This window comes from Hemiscyllium ocellatum, chromosome 1 (genome assembly GCF_020745735.1).
Source record: "Hemiscyllium ocellatum isolate sHemOce1 chromosome 1, sHemOce1.pat.X.cur, whole genome shotgun sequence".
Classification (NCBI taxonomy): Eukaryota; Metazoa; Chordata; class Chondrichthyes; order Orectolobiformes; family Hemiscylliidae; genus Hemiscyllium; species Hemiscyllium ocellatum.
In genome coordinates, this window is record NC_083401.1 from 158,555,730 (window position 1) to 158,572,613 (window position 16,884).

Genomic DNA, 16,884 nt, shown 5'->3' on the forward strand with positions numbered 1-16,884 from the left:
ACATGTTGAACTGGTGCTGACTGAGTTTTTGATGAAGAGGCAACACTTGCTTTAGATGCCAGATGCGAAGCCTTTTTAAGTTTTGCTTTCTCTATTTATTCTCCAATTATCAACTTATTCAAAGTTCTGACAAGGGTTTCCCAGTTGTATTAAATAAGTCTCCAACAATGTGCAGAGCTATTTGGATTAACTGGTGGCTTTGGAATACAAGCAAGATTTAGAGTCTTAAAGTGCCTGTAATGCATCCATCAAAAAAATCCAGGGAACTACAGACTGGTGAGCTTGACATCGGTGATGGGCAAGATGTTGGAGAGAATCCTGAGGGACAGAATTTACTTGTATTTGGAAAGTTAAGGACTGATTAGAGATGGTCAACATGGGTTTGTGCATGGGAAATCATGTTTCACTAATTTGATTGTTATTACTTCAAAAAAACTCAGGAACGATGAGGGCAGAGCAATGGAGATCTATATAGACTTCAGTAAGGTGTTTGACAGGGTTCCTCATGGTAGCCTGGTTAGCAAAGTTAGATCACATGGAATACAGGGGGAATTAGCCATTTGGATACACAACTGGCTCAAGGGTAGAAGACCGAGGGTGGTGGTGGGTTGCTTTTCAGACTGGAGGCCTGTGACCAGTGGTGTGCCACAGGCTCTGTTAAGTCTACTGCTTTTTGTCATTTAGGTGAATGGTTTGGATGTGAACATAGCTGGTATAGTTAGTAAGTTTGCAGATGACATCAAAATTGGAGGTGACAGCGAAGAAGGTTACCTCCTTTTACAACGGGATCTTGATCAGATGGGCCAAGGCTGAGGAGTGGCAGGTGGAGTTTAATTTAGGAAAGGCAAAACAGGGCAGGACTCGATAGTAAGGTCCAAGGCAATGTTACTGAACAAAGATCTTGGTGCACAGGTTCATAGTTCATTGAAAATAGTCGCAGGTGGATGGAATAGCAAAGAAGGTGCGTAGTATGTGGGCGGCACGGTGGCACAGTGGTTAGCACTGCTGCCTCACAGCGCCAGAGACTCGGGTTCATTTCCCGACTCAGGCGACTGACTGTGTGGAGTTTGCACATTCTCCCTGTGTCTGCGTGGGTTTCCTCCGGTTTCTCCCACAGTCCAAAGATGTGCAGGTCAGGTGAGTTGGCCATGCTAAATTGCCCATAGTGTTAGGTAAGGGGTAAATGTAGGGGTATGGGTGGGTTGTGCTTCGGCGGGTCGGTGTGGACTTGTTGGGCCGAAGGGCCTGTTTCCACACTGTAAGTAATCTAATCTAATCTATGCTTTCCTTTATTGGTCAGAGTATTGAGCACAGGAGTTGAGAGGTCATGTTGCGGCTGTACAGGACACTGGTTAGATCACTTTTGGAATATTGTGTAATTCTGGTCTCCTTCCTACCAGAAGGATGTTGTGAAACTTGAAAGGGTTCAGAAAAGATTTACAAGGATGTTACCTGGTTTGGAGAATTTCAGCTATAGGGAGAGGCTGAACAGGCTGGGGCTGTTTTCGGTGACTCGGAGGAATAGGGCTGACTGTGTAGAGGTTTATAAAATTGAGGGACAGAGTATTTTCCCTGGGTTGGGGGAATTCAGAGCGGGAGGGGGGTGGGGTGAGATTTAAAAGGGACCTAAAGGGAAACTTTGTTTTCATGCAGAGTGTGGTCCATGTATGGAGTGAGCTGCCAGAGGAAGTGGTGGAGACTGGTCCAATTACAACATTTAATAGGCATCCAGATGCCTATATGAATAAGTATGGTTTACAAGGATATGGGCCAAGTACTGGCAAATGGGACTAGATTAATTTAGGATATCTGGTTTAGTATGGATGAGTTGGTCCAAACAGTCTGTTTCTGTGCTGTATATCTATGTGACACTAAAAGATTTTATTAAGGCCTATTATCTGTTGTTGAAATGTTTAAAGTACTGGCAAATTTAAATTTTAAAAAGAAGTACTCCTACTGTCAGTGAAAGTTTTAGATTGAAAACAATTGGATCATAGATGGTAATTAAATTGCTATGTAGTTTGTGTTAAAATTATATTCTTAACAAAGTAATTATTGTAAAACTATTAAGTTATAAACTTGGCATCCAGAATCTGTTATTTGTAAAGTTTAACAGTTGAGCAATATTGAGGGTCATTGAATGTTTTCATTTGTGTTGTAAATCCTGTGACAAGAAGGTAGGTTTGGCTTTGTGTCATAACAGCCTGAACCTCACTGGAATTTAGTGACTGGTCATTAATTTCTCTTTGAGCCCCATTGCAAGTTGTAGTTGCTGGTGTGAAATTGAAGTGGGTCAGTTACTACAAGTTGGTTGAGCCCTGCTGTTTATGGTCAACGCAGTTATGGTGTGTTTTTCCCCCTATACAATGTGACTTATTTGGATACCATTAGTTTCAGCTCCTAGGCTAGCTAGGAGAAAATGAATTATTGTATCCTATGTACCTGACGTTCACGTAGTGAATTTGGAATGTAGTGACAGCTTTCTGCAACCATTCTATGCAGGAGGGTCCTAAAAATAACATTGTGGTGAATGGCTGGGAAGATGTAACCATCTATAAGCGAGAGAAATACTTTCCCATGAGTGAAGAGGATTTTGACCATTTGACATCCATCTAAAGGGCGGCACGGTGGCACAGTGGTTAGCACTGCTGCCTCACAGCGCCTGAGACCCGGGTTCAATTCCTGACTCAGGCGACTGTGTGGAGTTTGCACGTTCTCCCCATGGCTGCGTGGGTTTCCTCCGGGTGCTCCGGTTTCCTCCCACAGTCCAAAGATGTGCGGGTCAGGTGAATTGGCCATGCTAAATTGCCCATAGTGTTAGGTAAGAGGTAAATGTAGGGGTATGGGTGGGTTGCGCTTCGGCGGGTCGGTGTGGACTTGTTGGGCCGAAGGGCCTGTTTCCACACTGTAAGTCTAATCTAGTCTAAAGGTAGTCCTTGTGGCTCCCAGAAAGCTTTGCCCATCATGATGGCCAGCATTTGGTGGATCATTTGGCTTTGGTTGTCATGTTTGATCTGTCTTGATGTGTGCCTTTTGGATTGTTCCAGTAGGCAATCAGTTTTGTTTCCATTTCTGGAACGTATTTCAGCATTATTAGTTTTGCCAAACTAGTCGTCGTGCTGATGATGCTCCAATCTCATGATTTGGGCACAGGATTCTAGAAGAGCTGATTTTAAATTTGCTCAAACTATTTTGAAATTAAGTTGGAGTTGTGAAGACTTTCCAGTTTGACTTTCCAGATGGAATTTCTTTCTTAGTGGGCTGTTTTAGGGCTGAGATATTGAACATGGTTTTGGACCTTTGGGCCTTCTGATGGCAATAGATATCCACCAAGCTACAAGACAATCAAACAGTCCAGTAGGTGGCAGTCCTGTCACATTGGTTGAATACTTGGTTTTTGACCTGAACAAATGATCGTTTAAGAGATTGCAGTGATTTGATATAGGATGTCCTCATATGTTTTTGGATCTGTCCTTCTGGCAGAAGAGTGCAGTTGTTAGACCAAGGGCATGCTGAGCATGCTTTGTTCGTAGCTGGACCCAGTGTTAATTGACTACTTACCATCCAATTTTTCCCAGTGATTCTGTTCCAGACGACACAGCTGCTACCAATCTTTGCATTCAAGTCCCACTGAGGAATTATCCTTTTTGGAGTGGCAGTGAGGACTTCAGATCAGAATAGAATTTTTCCTTAACTTCTGTAAAGTCAAGGGTTGGAGCATATTGATTATGGTGGAGCTATACGTGAAGTATCAGTATACGCTTGTATACTTTCACGTATACAGTGCATTTACATCCAAGATCCTATTCTGGATACAACACCAACTCCATGGGTAGGACAATCACTGGCCTTTCCTCTCCAGCCATAGTTCCTTCAGCTGCCCTTTTCAGAAAAGTGGGTTTCTCTGAAAGTGGCAATGCCAATTTGACTCATGCTAGCTCAGTTTCAATTCCAATTCTTTCTCGATGGCTACTGTTTGTTCTAAGTTGCAAAAGTTAGCTTGCTTTCTTTAACCACAGAGATGGTGGTCCCCATGTAGTGGCTCCCTACTCCAGAGAATGTAGGCCAACCTAGGATATGCTTTCCAGCCGCTTCCCCATTTGGGTAAGCAGAGGGTATCCTGAGGGAAACCATTCCATTTAAAAGCAAAAGACATAGTGGTAAATCTTGATAACTTATTGGTTACAATTCCAAATGAAAATGTCCAACATGCTTTAGAATAAATGTCAAAGCTTTGGAGAGACTGCATAGGAGATTTACTGAAATTGGATGAGGTAATGCAGTTATGATGAGGCCCTATCCAGGATCAAACTTTTATTAAAGCAACAAAGGTTGATACGAGGTGTTCAAAATGGCATAGCTGTCTTTACAGAACACATTGGAGTAAATTAACAGAACAGTTGGGAAATATAGAGTTCAAAATAATTGACAAAAAAGGCCAGAGGAACGAAGGTTTATTTGTTTGTTTATTCAGTAAGTTGTTACAATCTAGAATGCATTGCCTGACAGGCTGGTAGAAGCAAATTCAGTACTAATTTTTAACAACTGAGTTAACTTGAGAACAAAGCATGTGCAGAGATGTAGGAAGAAATCAGGACAGTGGGAGTAATTTAAAGGCACCTGTAGAAACAAAGGGGCAAATAGCCACATTCTGCACAGTATATCTTTTTAAAAATGTGAGTAGTGATCATGTGCAACATTTTACCAAATAGAATTTGTTAAAGGAACATAACTATTCTTTAATTTATTTCTACAGGGCACTGTGGGTTCTATTTTGGATAGAAAAGATGAGACCAAAACTCAGGATGTTATTTGTGAACATCTTGGTAAGAAAACTGCGCAGCTAAATTTCCGGAAGTATTTGTTTTATTGGTTTATGGTACAATCCACAACCATCCGTTGAGGTTTGTTATGAGTCCATCTGATGGTAATATTGAAAGTTAGATCCCTGAAAGAAAACTAGCTTCAGAGGACACAATGTTTGCAGTTAGGTACTGTGGTGATTTGTCACTTAACCACACAGACAAGACTGTAGATGTTTTCTTTAACATCAGAATAAGCTTATTGTACAAAAGAAATAAATGAAGACAATTGGAAAGATATTAACATTAAATATTAGAAGTACTAGCCTACCTCACAACACTGTTTTATAGATATTCCATTCCAGAGATATATTACTTGTATCTGATTTTTAAATCTTTTCTTAATTTAATCTTTCTTTAACTCTCAAAGAGTCCCTGTTTTTTGATACTTGGGTGATGGTTCTGGAAAGGCTGACCGACCTAGTTATGGTTTTAAATCCAAGCATCTTTTCAGTGATAACATGGACTTGCCAAATTCTAACTTGTAATCAAGCTGACATGGCTGGGAAACTCCAGGGCTGCAGAAGTCACTTCTGCTCAGGTGACTGGTTCCCCTCAACTAAATTTTCACTTTTGTTCTGAACTGAGACCTTTTGAACTTTGTTATAGAGTCCTAAAGATGTACAGCATGGAAGCAGACCCTTTAGTCCAACTCATCCATGCTGACCATGCCTAAATTAATCTCTTTCCATTTGCCAGCACTTGGCCCATACCCCTGTGAACCCTTCCTATTCATGTGCCCATCCAGGTGTCTTTTTAAGTGTTGTAATTGCACAAGTCTCCACCAGTTGCTCTGGCACTCATTCCATACATGCACCACCCTTGCATGAAAACATGTCCCTTTTTAAATCTCTCCCCACTCCCACTCTAAACTTATACCCTCTAGTTGTGGATTCCCCCAATTTAGGTTCTGAAATCAAAGTTAAACTAACAGCATTGCATTTTCTCTATCTAATATAAACTTGGTGACACAAACATTTATCCATTAGCACTTTACAACACTTGCATGGATTTTCCCTGAGCTGCAATCCTATCTTTCCTTGAAACTGGTGCACTTGGGTCATTGTCCATACAACTTAGCATTTTTTAAAAATGGTACCTTCACAGATCCTTCCCATATTCAACTGGCTCTTCTGGATCCAAATCCCAAAATTTTTATAATACTCACCTTTCACAACAGTTGCCAGAATGTATTTTTCAGTGATGGGAGTTTTTCCCGAGCCATCCAATCAATCCGATTAAGTATTTTAAGAGATGAGCATTTGAAGTGCAGAAAGAGCTTGCGTATGTAGGCATCATTATCACCTGTATTGAATAACACAAAATGCTTTGTTGACTAAGAATTGCTTTTTGGTTAAGGAACGTGCAGGCTAGATTACTGGGATAAGTTGTGTTTTTCTTTGATAAAGTAGCATTAACTGTTTAACATCCATGTGAACTACAAAACAAAAAGCACAGCATGGTGCTGTGTAGACATGTCAGGCTAGGATTTTTGCTCAAGGTTTTTGAAGTGAAGCTTGAACTAAGTGAGTAATGAGTTCTGAATTGGCCATGTTAAACCTGAAGGAAAAGTGTTGTCTATTCAGTCTTTGCTGTAAATACTCAATCCCATCTTTTAGACTGAAACTCTGAGAATCCTCCTGGTATCCTAGCCAACGTTTATCCATCAGCCCGTAATTGCTAAAATAACATACCTGTTCATTTATCTCATTACTTGATAAAAAGTTTCAAATTGATTATTTCATTTGTCTGCATTACAGCAGTGCTTGTAGCTTTGAAGTACTTAATTTGACTGTGGAATGTTTTGAGATGTCCTGATCGCGGGACAAACAGGATAAAATAGGACCAAGCTGAAAATACACAAGTGGATTGTCACCTGGAATAAATTCTAATTGTTGTAATTTAATAGACTGCAAATCTATTTCTACAGATCTGACTCACCTAAAAGACAGGAATGTTGAGGACCTCTCTGGAGGGGAGCTGCAAAGGTTTGCATGCGCAGTGGTGTGCATTCAAAAAGCTGACATGTAAGTTTCCAGAAGAATTTTAATCTTCAGTTATTTGTATATTCTTCTGTCTTGCTCTTTCTCTGTCGCAGGGACACTGCCCATCACATTCCCCAACCCACAAAGAAGTCAAGTCCATCCTGCTTCCTGGTTTTCTCTGGGCAGGTATGAAGTGGGGTGTGGAAGCTATATTGTGCAATTGTGGTAGTGATTCCCTGTAGAAGACCTTGCAATTTAATTGGCCCCCAAGATCTTCGTGAGAGAGGTCTATTCCCTGCACTCATTTAGGTTCGTTGGTCAGATTGACAGGAAATTAATTTGACAAAAGTGGGGACTGCAGATGCTGGAAATCAGAGCCTAGCTTAGAGTGGTGCTGGAAAAGCACAGCAGGTCAGGCAGCATCCGAGGAGCAGGAAAATCGATGTTTCAAGGGTTTTTGCCCGATTTTCCTGCTCGGATGCTGCCTGGCATGCTGTGCTTTTCCAGCACCACTCTAATCTAGGAAATTGATTTGATTCCACAATGTTGCAGTTAGAAAGCTGCAAAACAAAACCAGGACATGGTTAAGATTGCATGCACATTCTGTCCTCTTTCTATCCTTCTGATTTCAATTGATCACTTGTGTATGTTTCAATATAACAACTTTTATTTAACATAGATTACAATTGCAGCTCATGTTCAATATTGTGTTAGCGTTAAGATTTTGTTTACCCTTTGTCACCTGGAAGGATTTTGAGGTACTACTTTGAAGTAAATTCTACCAACCAAAATTATGTATTTCTTTTCAGCTTCATGTTTGATGAGCCCTCCAGTTACCTGGATGTTAAACAGCGTTTGAAGGCTGCCATCACCATTCGCTCTCTTATAAATCCGGATAGGTAACCTTCTAATATGTTATGCCTGCATGTAATGACCCATTGCACAACTTTAGTCCTCATCACCACGTCAGCTACAATTCGGTTACTAGATTTTTAGTGGCTGTCTGTTATTCTATCTCATAAGGTTTGTTGCTGGAGCTATTTAAATGGTCATGTTGCATTTTGGACAATTAATGTGTTGCAATAAACTTCTTGAATTAGCTGTGGTAAAGTTGCTATAAATGTTAATTCACAACTGCTGTGTTGTGAAAAGTGTGCTTCTCCATTCAAATTTCAATATATTTCAAATGTATTATAAGCAAAATCTCTTATCAATGTTCTCTATTGCCTCATGAAACAAAATAATAGCACATCCATGGTTGAAGTGGTAGGGCTCCAATACCTGAACATCTCTTCCTCCTCTTACTATTCAGATAGTCTCATTAGTGCGCGAGTTGTATTAAGACATGCCCATTGTTCCTTCCTTCAGTCTTATTGCGATAGCCTGTTCCCTCTTGTGAAATTCATTATTAGTCAACAGACCCCTTTGAAGTTGACAATGACACTGTCATCAAAGCATTTCAGTAGTTTTCTGTGATTCTTTAGTGTTTTTCTACTGTGTAAGTCAATAGTAAATTTGTACTTTTACGATTGGTGGTTACAATTGTTTTTGTAGCAGAGGCATTCAAAAGGGCATTGAGCAGTTATTTAGATAATGCAGGGTTATGAGGAAAAAGCAGGGAATTGACATTAGTTAGTCAAGTTTGTGCAGGCACGATGAGCTAAATCGCCTCCTTGTGCCCCATAATCTGCATTTTTTTTCATCTGAAACCTGTGGGCGTCTTCGTGGCTAAAGAATATTCCAAACAGAGCATCTGCTGGCACCCAAAACTGCACATCTGCACAATTTCAGACCCAGTATGTCACCACGTGAAATTTATCTATCAGGAAGGTGTGCAATGAGGACATGGGCAAGTGGGAGGGGAGATTAGGACACAGGATGCGAGTTGTTGTGGGGAGGGAGAGGAAAAGAATTGGGAGTCTCTTGTATCCCACGTACTGGGGCCCATCTCACCGAACTGTTTTCAATGCACGTTGCCAATTCTTAAAACAGTGCACCCGTGCTGATATCAGCAAATGCAGCTTATTAAAACTGTCCTAGCATGACAAGTTTCCATCATATGGATGTCTAGGTACATCGTTTGGAACCTCTGGTTGTATGTTTAAAGCATCGTTTCTTGTTAATTAGTGTAAAATCTCAATTTTCTGATTTCTTCAATTCAAATGTAGCTATCTTTACCACTAAACACCAATGCTATTTTTAAAACAACAATTCAAATCTGTACATAAAATTCTAATGGGATCAGCTAAGGAATGGAAAACTTAATTTAAACCCAGCTACCGTGGGCATCTGTTGTTAAATATTTTTGTAGTTTTGTTCCATTGTGGCCAATGTTCAGTAGAAACTTCAATTTATCTGAAAGCAATTACCTGTTAAAAATGCTTTTCAACTTTACTGGCAATGTCTGAAAATTTACTTAATGAGAATATTTTGAAATGCCCTAATGAAACATGCTGGCACAGTGGTTAGCACTGCTGCCTCAACACCAGAGACCTAGGTTCAGTTCCCACCTCAGGCAACTGTCTGTGTGGAGTCTGCACATTCTCCCCGTGTCTGCGTGGGTTTCCTCCGAGGGCTCCGGTTTCCTCCCATAGTACAAACATGTGCAGGTTAAGTGAATTGGCCATGCTAAATTGCCCGTAGTGTTAGATGTAGGGGAATGGGTCTGGGTGGGTTGTTCTTCGGAGGGTCAGTGTGGACTTGTTGGGCCAAAGGGCCTGTTTCCGCGCTAAGTAATCTAATCTAATTTTATTCAGATTTCGACAACTGACCTTTGTTAAACTCATCTTAACTAAAACTGATTCAATGCTTTAAAGTTTCCAGAGCATCCTGCTGGTAGAACTAATTGAGCAGAACTTTGAGTACAGTGTGCAGTAAATGAATATGGTTTTCTCATTTTTGAAACCAGATATATTATCGTTGTGGAGCACGATTTGAGCGTGTTGGATTACCTTTCTGATTTCATTTGCTGTTTATATGGCGTGCCGAGTGCATATGGTGTTGTCACCATGCCTTTCAGTGTTCGAGAAGGTAAACTCTAAATTAAATCCTTGATATTAAACTTGGAAGGACTTTTTAAAAGCTCACCTGAAAACTGCATACAAAAGCCATCACAAATTTAATCAATCACCAAATTGTAGCATTGTTTTGTATTCCCTGCCACACTAATAGCTGCTGCAGTTAAATTACAGGTCACTGAGCATTACAAGTGAACAGCATTGAGTTTTACTTTGCTTGTGTGCACACTTAATTTTATAATGAGTAGACTAACTTCTCTTGCTCTTAATGAACATTGATATTTGAACATTGTTTGTGTACTGCATGAGAACTTGTTACATTTATTTTTTTAAAGTTCTTTTTCATGCTGTTCATATTTTTGCATCTTCAGTATCACTAGATTGCAGCATATCTCTAAGCTTGTGATGTGGAGATGCCGGTGTTGGACTGGTGTGGACAAAGTCAAAAATCTCACGACACCGGATTATAGTTCAACAGATTTATTTGAAACCACAAGCTTTTTGAGCCCCGCACCACCTTCCAGTAGCCAGTAAGAGCAAATACATCAGACACAGAATTTATAACTAAAAGATCAAACAGTCATACAACAGATACAAATGTATTGAACAAACCTCGGTGGCTTTAATCAGTTAGAATGGAGATGCAGGTTTCAATTGACTAATATGTAAATCCCAAAATTTCTTTCAAGTCACTGCCCCGAGATAACTTGAGATTTTATCAGCGTGCAGTGATCGTTTTGGCACTCTACACCAGTATCCCCCACTATGACAGCATCACTGCAACAGCCTCTTAATATCAACAACTGCCAAGTCTCCACTCACCATCCTACAACTCATCTGCTTCATCCTTGACCACAACATCCTTTGACAACCAATTCTTCATCCAGACACACAATAGCCAGGGAGATCAAATTTGCACCCTAGTATGCTAGTATTTTCATGCGCATGTTTGAACGAGACCTCTTTGTGCAAGACCTCCAACCAACACTTTTTACACCAGATACAGATGATATTTTCTTTTGGACTTATGGTGAGCAAACACTGAAACAACTACAGAGGAACCTCAATTATCTGGCATTCAATTAACCAAATTTTGGATATTCTGAACAAGATCACAAGCTTGGCAACAATGATCCGGCATTCGATTAACTAAACAGAATACTGCCCACCCGTGTCCTTCGGATAACCGAGGTTCCTGTATACGTGGTGCTATCAACAAGTTTCATCCCACTATCGGACTTGTCATGGACTACTCTTTTATTTTAGAATCACTCATATTCTTAGACATGCATCTTCAAAGACGGACACTTCAGTACCTCCCCGATCATACGCCCACGGTTAACCTCATGAATGTTGCACCTCTCAAGCTTCCGCCCTCAACGTATCAGAACAGCCACTCCCTACAGGCAAGATTAGAGTGGCACTGGAAAAACACAACAGGCCAGGCAGCATCTGAGGAGCAGGAAAATCGACATTTCGGGCAAAAGCCATTCCTGATGATGAGCCTTTGCCTGAACTGTCAATTTTTTTTTTCCCTGCTCCTCAGATGCTGCCTGATCTGTGTTTTTCCAACACCACTCTAATCTTGACTCTGATCTCCTGCTTCTGCAGTACCTACTTCTGCCCATTACAGACAAGCCAAACACAAGATCTGTTCAGATGAGGATGGATGCGACAGACACCTGAAGTGGTACGATGCTCAACTCATCGATCGCCAGTTCATAGTGCCACAGCGAAAAACCATAATACTATCCTCAAAAGACAGGCACTGGATATGACCGATACCCTTCGTCATCCAAAATTTCCCAGGAGCCAAGAAACTACACCATGTCCTTTGCAGCCTGCAACACATTATTGATGACAATGAGCACCTCATCAAGATCTTTCCCACTCCTCCACTTCTTGCCTTCAAACAACCGCCAAACCTTAAACAGACTCCCATCGTTTGCAACAAACTGCCCAGCCTTCAGGACAACACTGACCACAGCCCCATACTAGCCTGCCTTGGCAACCACTGCAAGGCATGTCAAAGCGTCGACATGGTTAGTACCAGTTACATATGAGGAAAGCAGATACTCATGACTCGGCCAGCATTGCCTATCTAATATGCTGTAGGCCCCAAGGTATGGTATATTGGTGAAACCATACAAATACTACAACAACGGATGAGTGGACACTGTAACAATCGGCAGACGGATACTTCCTTCCAGGGGAGAAGCACTTCAGCAGTCAAAGACATTCAGCCCCAGATCTTTGGGTGAGTGTCCTCCAACGTGAACTTTAGGAAGCAATGCAGAGTTGCCTAGAAGAGGCTGACAGCCAAGTTTGGTACCCATGAGGATAGGATCTTGGGTTTATGTCACACTATAGGTGACTTCACCACACTGTACATTCTCATGTACACATTTGTGTTCATATTCTCATTCCCCCTCTGCCCCATCCCCATTTGGTAGCATTGTCATTCCTATAGACATAAAACCCAAGAACATTGAACTGACAACTTCCCCTTCAAAGCTTAGTTTTTTTTTTAGTTAGAACACTGGGTATGTTTTTATATCATTTATACTTTGAAAAACTGTAATTGATGCCTTATTTCCTGATAGGTATCAACATATTCTTGGATGGATATGTGCCAACAGAAAACTTGAGATTCCGCGATGCCTCTTTGATTTTCAAAGTAGCTGAAACAGCAAATGAGGAAGAGGTCAAAAAAATGTGCCGATATCATTATCCAAGAATGAAGAAAAAGATGGGCGAATTTGAACTGGAAATTGGGACTGGAGAATTCACAGATTCTGAAATCATGGTAATGCTGGGAGAAAATGGTGAGTGTCAATGCTGCAAACAAATTAAATGATATTTAAAATAGATTCTTGGTGTGTTGAAATCTGATGTAGTGAAGTGTTTAGAAAGATGTGAAAAGCAATGTGCAATCTTTTAGATTTGTGATCTTGCAACTACATATTGTGCAGATCTTGTATACATTCTGTAATTACTCTAAATGTTTGATTTATTATTTGTTGTTTCGATAGGTACAGGGAAGACCACATTCATCAGAATGCTGGCTGGAAGACTGAAGCCAGATGAAGGAGGTACTTTTTATGTAATCTCTGCAAACTGAACTTCAAACTCCTGTGAGTTATGAAATAATAACTGTATAAAATATGCACCTAATAAATATGTTTCACTCCCAGGTGCAGTGCCTGTGCTGAATGTCAGCTACAAACCACAGAAGATCAGCCCTAAGTCCCAAGTAAGTAGTACAGTTTTTCTGACTTTTTTTTCACCCCTGAATTATTGGAACTTGCTGAAACAGGTTATTGGAAGTCTCTCAGACTTTTTCAGGAGCAGCTTGTCCAATCTTATTTAAACTTTAGACTTCAAATTGGTTCTTTAGTCATGATTTTTAATAATTAGAACCGTCAACTGAGTTGAAAAGAAGTTAAGTATTAAGTATTCTTGTCTGTAGCTGAAATTTCAGCCAGGAAGATTTATTTGGCCAACTTTTAATAACAAACACTTGTCCTCATCACGTCCTCTTTTTCTTCTTGTGTTGTCTTTTTATTGTGTGTTATCCCTACTGTGCAGTTTTAGTTATGTGCAGCCCTTTTTTGTTCTTCCATGTGGTACGTTTTGGTTTGCAGAGCTTACAGCAACTCAATTCGAACAGAAGTATCAGAGTTTACTGAAGGTTTGGAAAAAATTGTCCTTATTTTTCAAATGGCAAGAAAAGTGCCATGACTTTTACTTTTAGTCGTAGAATTTTAGTCTTGTGTTGCAGTAGCTTTTAGAGATGCAACTTCTATAAGAAAAGGTTGTGGTTTTTAGAAACAGTATCTCTGGTTTACTCTTTCAGGGGACTGTTCGTCAGCTGCTTCATGAAAAGATCAGAGATGCCTACACCCATCCACAGTTTGTGACTGATGTGATGAAACCGTTGCAAATTGAAAGCATCATTGATCAAGAGGTATTGGTTTAGATTTTATTTGTTTTCCAGTTGTCTTCTGTAGCTCCTTTTCGATTAATGTATAAACGTATATTTAAGTAAGGAAGATCTTTATCATACTCATAATCACTGCTGGCTGAGAACTAAAATGCTGAAAATGTGTTGCTGGTTAAAGCACAGCAGGTTAGGCAGCATCCAAGGAATAGGAAATTCGACGTTTCGGGCATAAGCCCTTCATCAGGAATGAGGAGAGTGTGCCAAGCAGGCTAAGATAAAAGGTAGGGAGGAGGGACTTGGGGGAGGGGCGATGGAGATGTGATAGGTGGAAGGAGGTCCGGAGTGGGGTGGGGGCGGAGAGGTCAGGAAGAAGATTGCAGGTTAGGAGGGCGGTGCTGAGTTGAGGGAACCGACTGAGACAAGGTGGGGGGAGGGGAAATGAGGAAACTGGAGAAATCTGAGTTCATTCCTTGTGGTTGGAGGGTTCCCAGGCGGAAGATGAGGCGCTCCTCCTCCAGCCGTCGTGTTGTTATGTTCTGCCGGTGGAGGAGTCCAAGGACCTGCATGTCCTCGGTGGAGTGGGAGGGAGAGTTAAAGTGTTGGAACTAAAATGAGCATACACATCATTTAGTTAGCCAGAATCTCTGTTCTTCGTTATGAACCAGAAGACCCAGCTGAAAATATACACAAGGACACGTTCTCAACTGCAGTAACTACTGCAAAGAAGCAGTTCATTGTTGGATTTTCCATTTATCAACCAGCTTTCATATAGAAACTTGTCCACCACCCTTGAGACATGAAGTAAAAAATGTTAAAAGGAAAAGCTTAGAAGGGTGATGACAAGCATTGTGAATAGAATAACATTAAGTTGGCTCTTGAAGAAATGTGGAGTGCAGTAGATGCAGAATAAAGTACAGGAGAGAATTCTAGAGTGTGGAATCTAGACTGGATCACGTGCATCCGAAGAAGTAAAGGTGGGAATTGCAAAGAGTCTGGCCATAATGTTTCTATTCTCTTAAATGCCAGAGAACTGGAGAATGCAAACATTACACTTTTTGTTTAAACAAAAGTGTATAAAGATAGTGTGGGAATTACATGCTGGATAGTTTAACCTCTGTCTAGGCCAAAACTAACAGTCACTTGCTCAAATGTGAATGAATTAAAGACAGCACAGGTTTGTTAAGGGCAAGCTGTGTTAAACAGGTAACAAATTTCAGGCCATATGGTATACGTGAACTTGCAATTGGTTAAAATACCCCCAACAACAACTTTGTCAGCAGAGTTGAAGTCCGTGGAACAAAAAGGCAAGTGACAGCATGAATATGAAGTCAGCTGAATGACAAAATAGTAATTGGTGAATGTTATTTTTGAAGGATAGTGTGTGTATAGTAGGCTTTCCACGGGTTGTTATGAGGACCATTAGTTTTCTTAATCTGTTAATGACCAGTGTTTGGGTGTGCAGGACACAACGTCAGAATTTACAATTGAGGTGCAATTTGGAACTCTCCTAAACTGAGGAGGGCGGTATAAGACTTCAAGAAGAGTTGGTGAGTAAAAAGTTACATATGGCAGATGAAATATGTTATGTGAAGTGATTCATTTGATAGGAAGAATCAGAAAAAACAGTACAAAAATACTGGATACAATCCTGAAGGGAATACTGAAATAGTGACACTGAGGGGTATGTGTGATTTCATCATTGGAAGTGTCAAAGCAGGTTCATACGGTAGTTTTTAAAAAAGGCATGCAAATCCTGGGCTTTACAAGTAGACTCCAAAAGTAAAGACTTTCTACCACCAAAATTAATGGCAAAAAGGTTATCTAAGAGTACAATGGGATCTTGATCAACTGGGCCAAAGGTCTGACGAGTGGCAGGTGAAGTTTAATTTAGAGAAATACAAGGTGTTGCATTTTAAACCAAGGCAAGACCTACACAGTTAATGATAGGGCCTGGGTGGGTGTTGTCAAACAGGGAGATCTGAGGGTATGGGTACATAGTTCCTTGAAAGTAGCATCACGGGTGGGCAAGGTGGTGAGAAAGGTATTTGGTATGCTTGGCCTTCATTGATCGGTGCATTGAGTACAGGAATTGGGATGCCATGTTACAGCTGTACAAGGCATCGGTGAGGCTACATTTGGAGTACTGCAAAAAAACCTGGTAGCAAGGATGTTACTAAACTCAAAGTTTACTAGCATGTTACTAAGACTGTGGAGGGTTTGAGTTATAAGGAGAGGCTGGCTAGGCCAGGACACTCCTCCCTATAATGTAGGAAGCTGAGGGGTGACCTTATAGAGGTTTATAAAATCATGAGGCATAGATAAGATGAACAGCCAAGGTCATCTTCCCCAGGGTATGGGCGTCCAAACTAGAGAGCATAGGCTTAAGGTGAGAAGGGAAAGATTTAAAAGGGACCTGAGGGGCAACATTTTCATGCAAAGGATGGTTGTGTGTATGGAATAAGTTGCCAGAGGAAGTGGTAGAAATGGGTATAATTACAACATTTAAAAGATATTTATTTGGAGAGGTGTAGAGGGATATGGGCCAAATGCAGGCAAATGGGATAAGCTCAGTTAAGGCATGGATGAGTTGGGCTGTTAAGGTGTGTTTCTGGGAGAAAGTGAGGACTGCAGATGCTGGTGATCAGAGCTGAAAATGTGTTGCTGGAAAAGCGCAGCAGGTCAGTTTCTCCTGTTCCTTGGATGCTGCCTGACCTGCGCTTTTCCAGCAACATATTTTAAGGTCTGTTTCTGTGCTTGATAACTTTTTTTTTAAAAAAAGGCAGAAAACGGGGCACACCAACAGGGGACCATTGAAACTGGACTTGGCAGGTAAGGTTTGTTACAAGGAAAGTTGAGCTTCCAGATATATTGGAAAATTCTTAAACCCATGAGCATGATTTAAGTCAAATAAGTCAAAGAACTAGCATGGCGACTTCTTTATTGGTATTACACAAAATGCAAATTGTATTGGAAGAATTTAACTAATCCCAGTAATAGTGCTTATACCTCTGTGTTCACCTTGCTCCAACATAAAGCAACTTAAGTCATATTTGGTGACATCTCATTAATTATTTGGC

The 16,884-nt window shown here is 40.7% G+C and overlaps 1 protein-coding gene across 4 annotated transcripts in view; it reads left to right on the plus strand.

The window, feature by feature from the left end:
* abce1 (ATP-binding cassette, sub-family E (OABP), member 1) overlaps window positions 1-16,884 on the plus strand; it is a 65,015-nt gene that overhangs the window by 37,070 nt on the left and 11,061 nt on the right. For all 4 annotated transcript variants that reach the window (XM_060827057.1, XM_060827048.1, XM_060827041.1 and 1 more), the window contains 8 exons: window positions 4,757-4,826; window positions 6,793-6,889; window positions 7,657-7,746; window positions 9,756-9,877; window positions 12,468-12,689; window positions 12,897-12,956; window positions 13,059-13,117; window positions 13,721-13,831. In XM_060827057.1, the coding sequence (XP_060683040.1) occupies window positions 4,757-4,826; window positions 6,793-6,889; window positions 7,657-7,746; window positions 9,756-9,877; window positions 12,468-12,689; window positions 12,897-12,956; window positions 13,059-13,117; window positions 13,721-13,831 (831 nt within the window). The remainder of the gene's footprint in view (window positions 1-4,756; window positions 4,827-6,792; window positions 6,890-7,656; window positions 7,747-9,755; window positions 9,878-12,467; window positions 12,690-12,896; window positions 12,957-13,058; window positions 13,118-13,720; window positions 13,832-16,884) is intronic.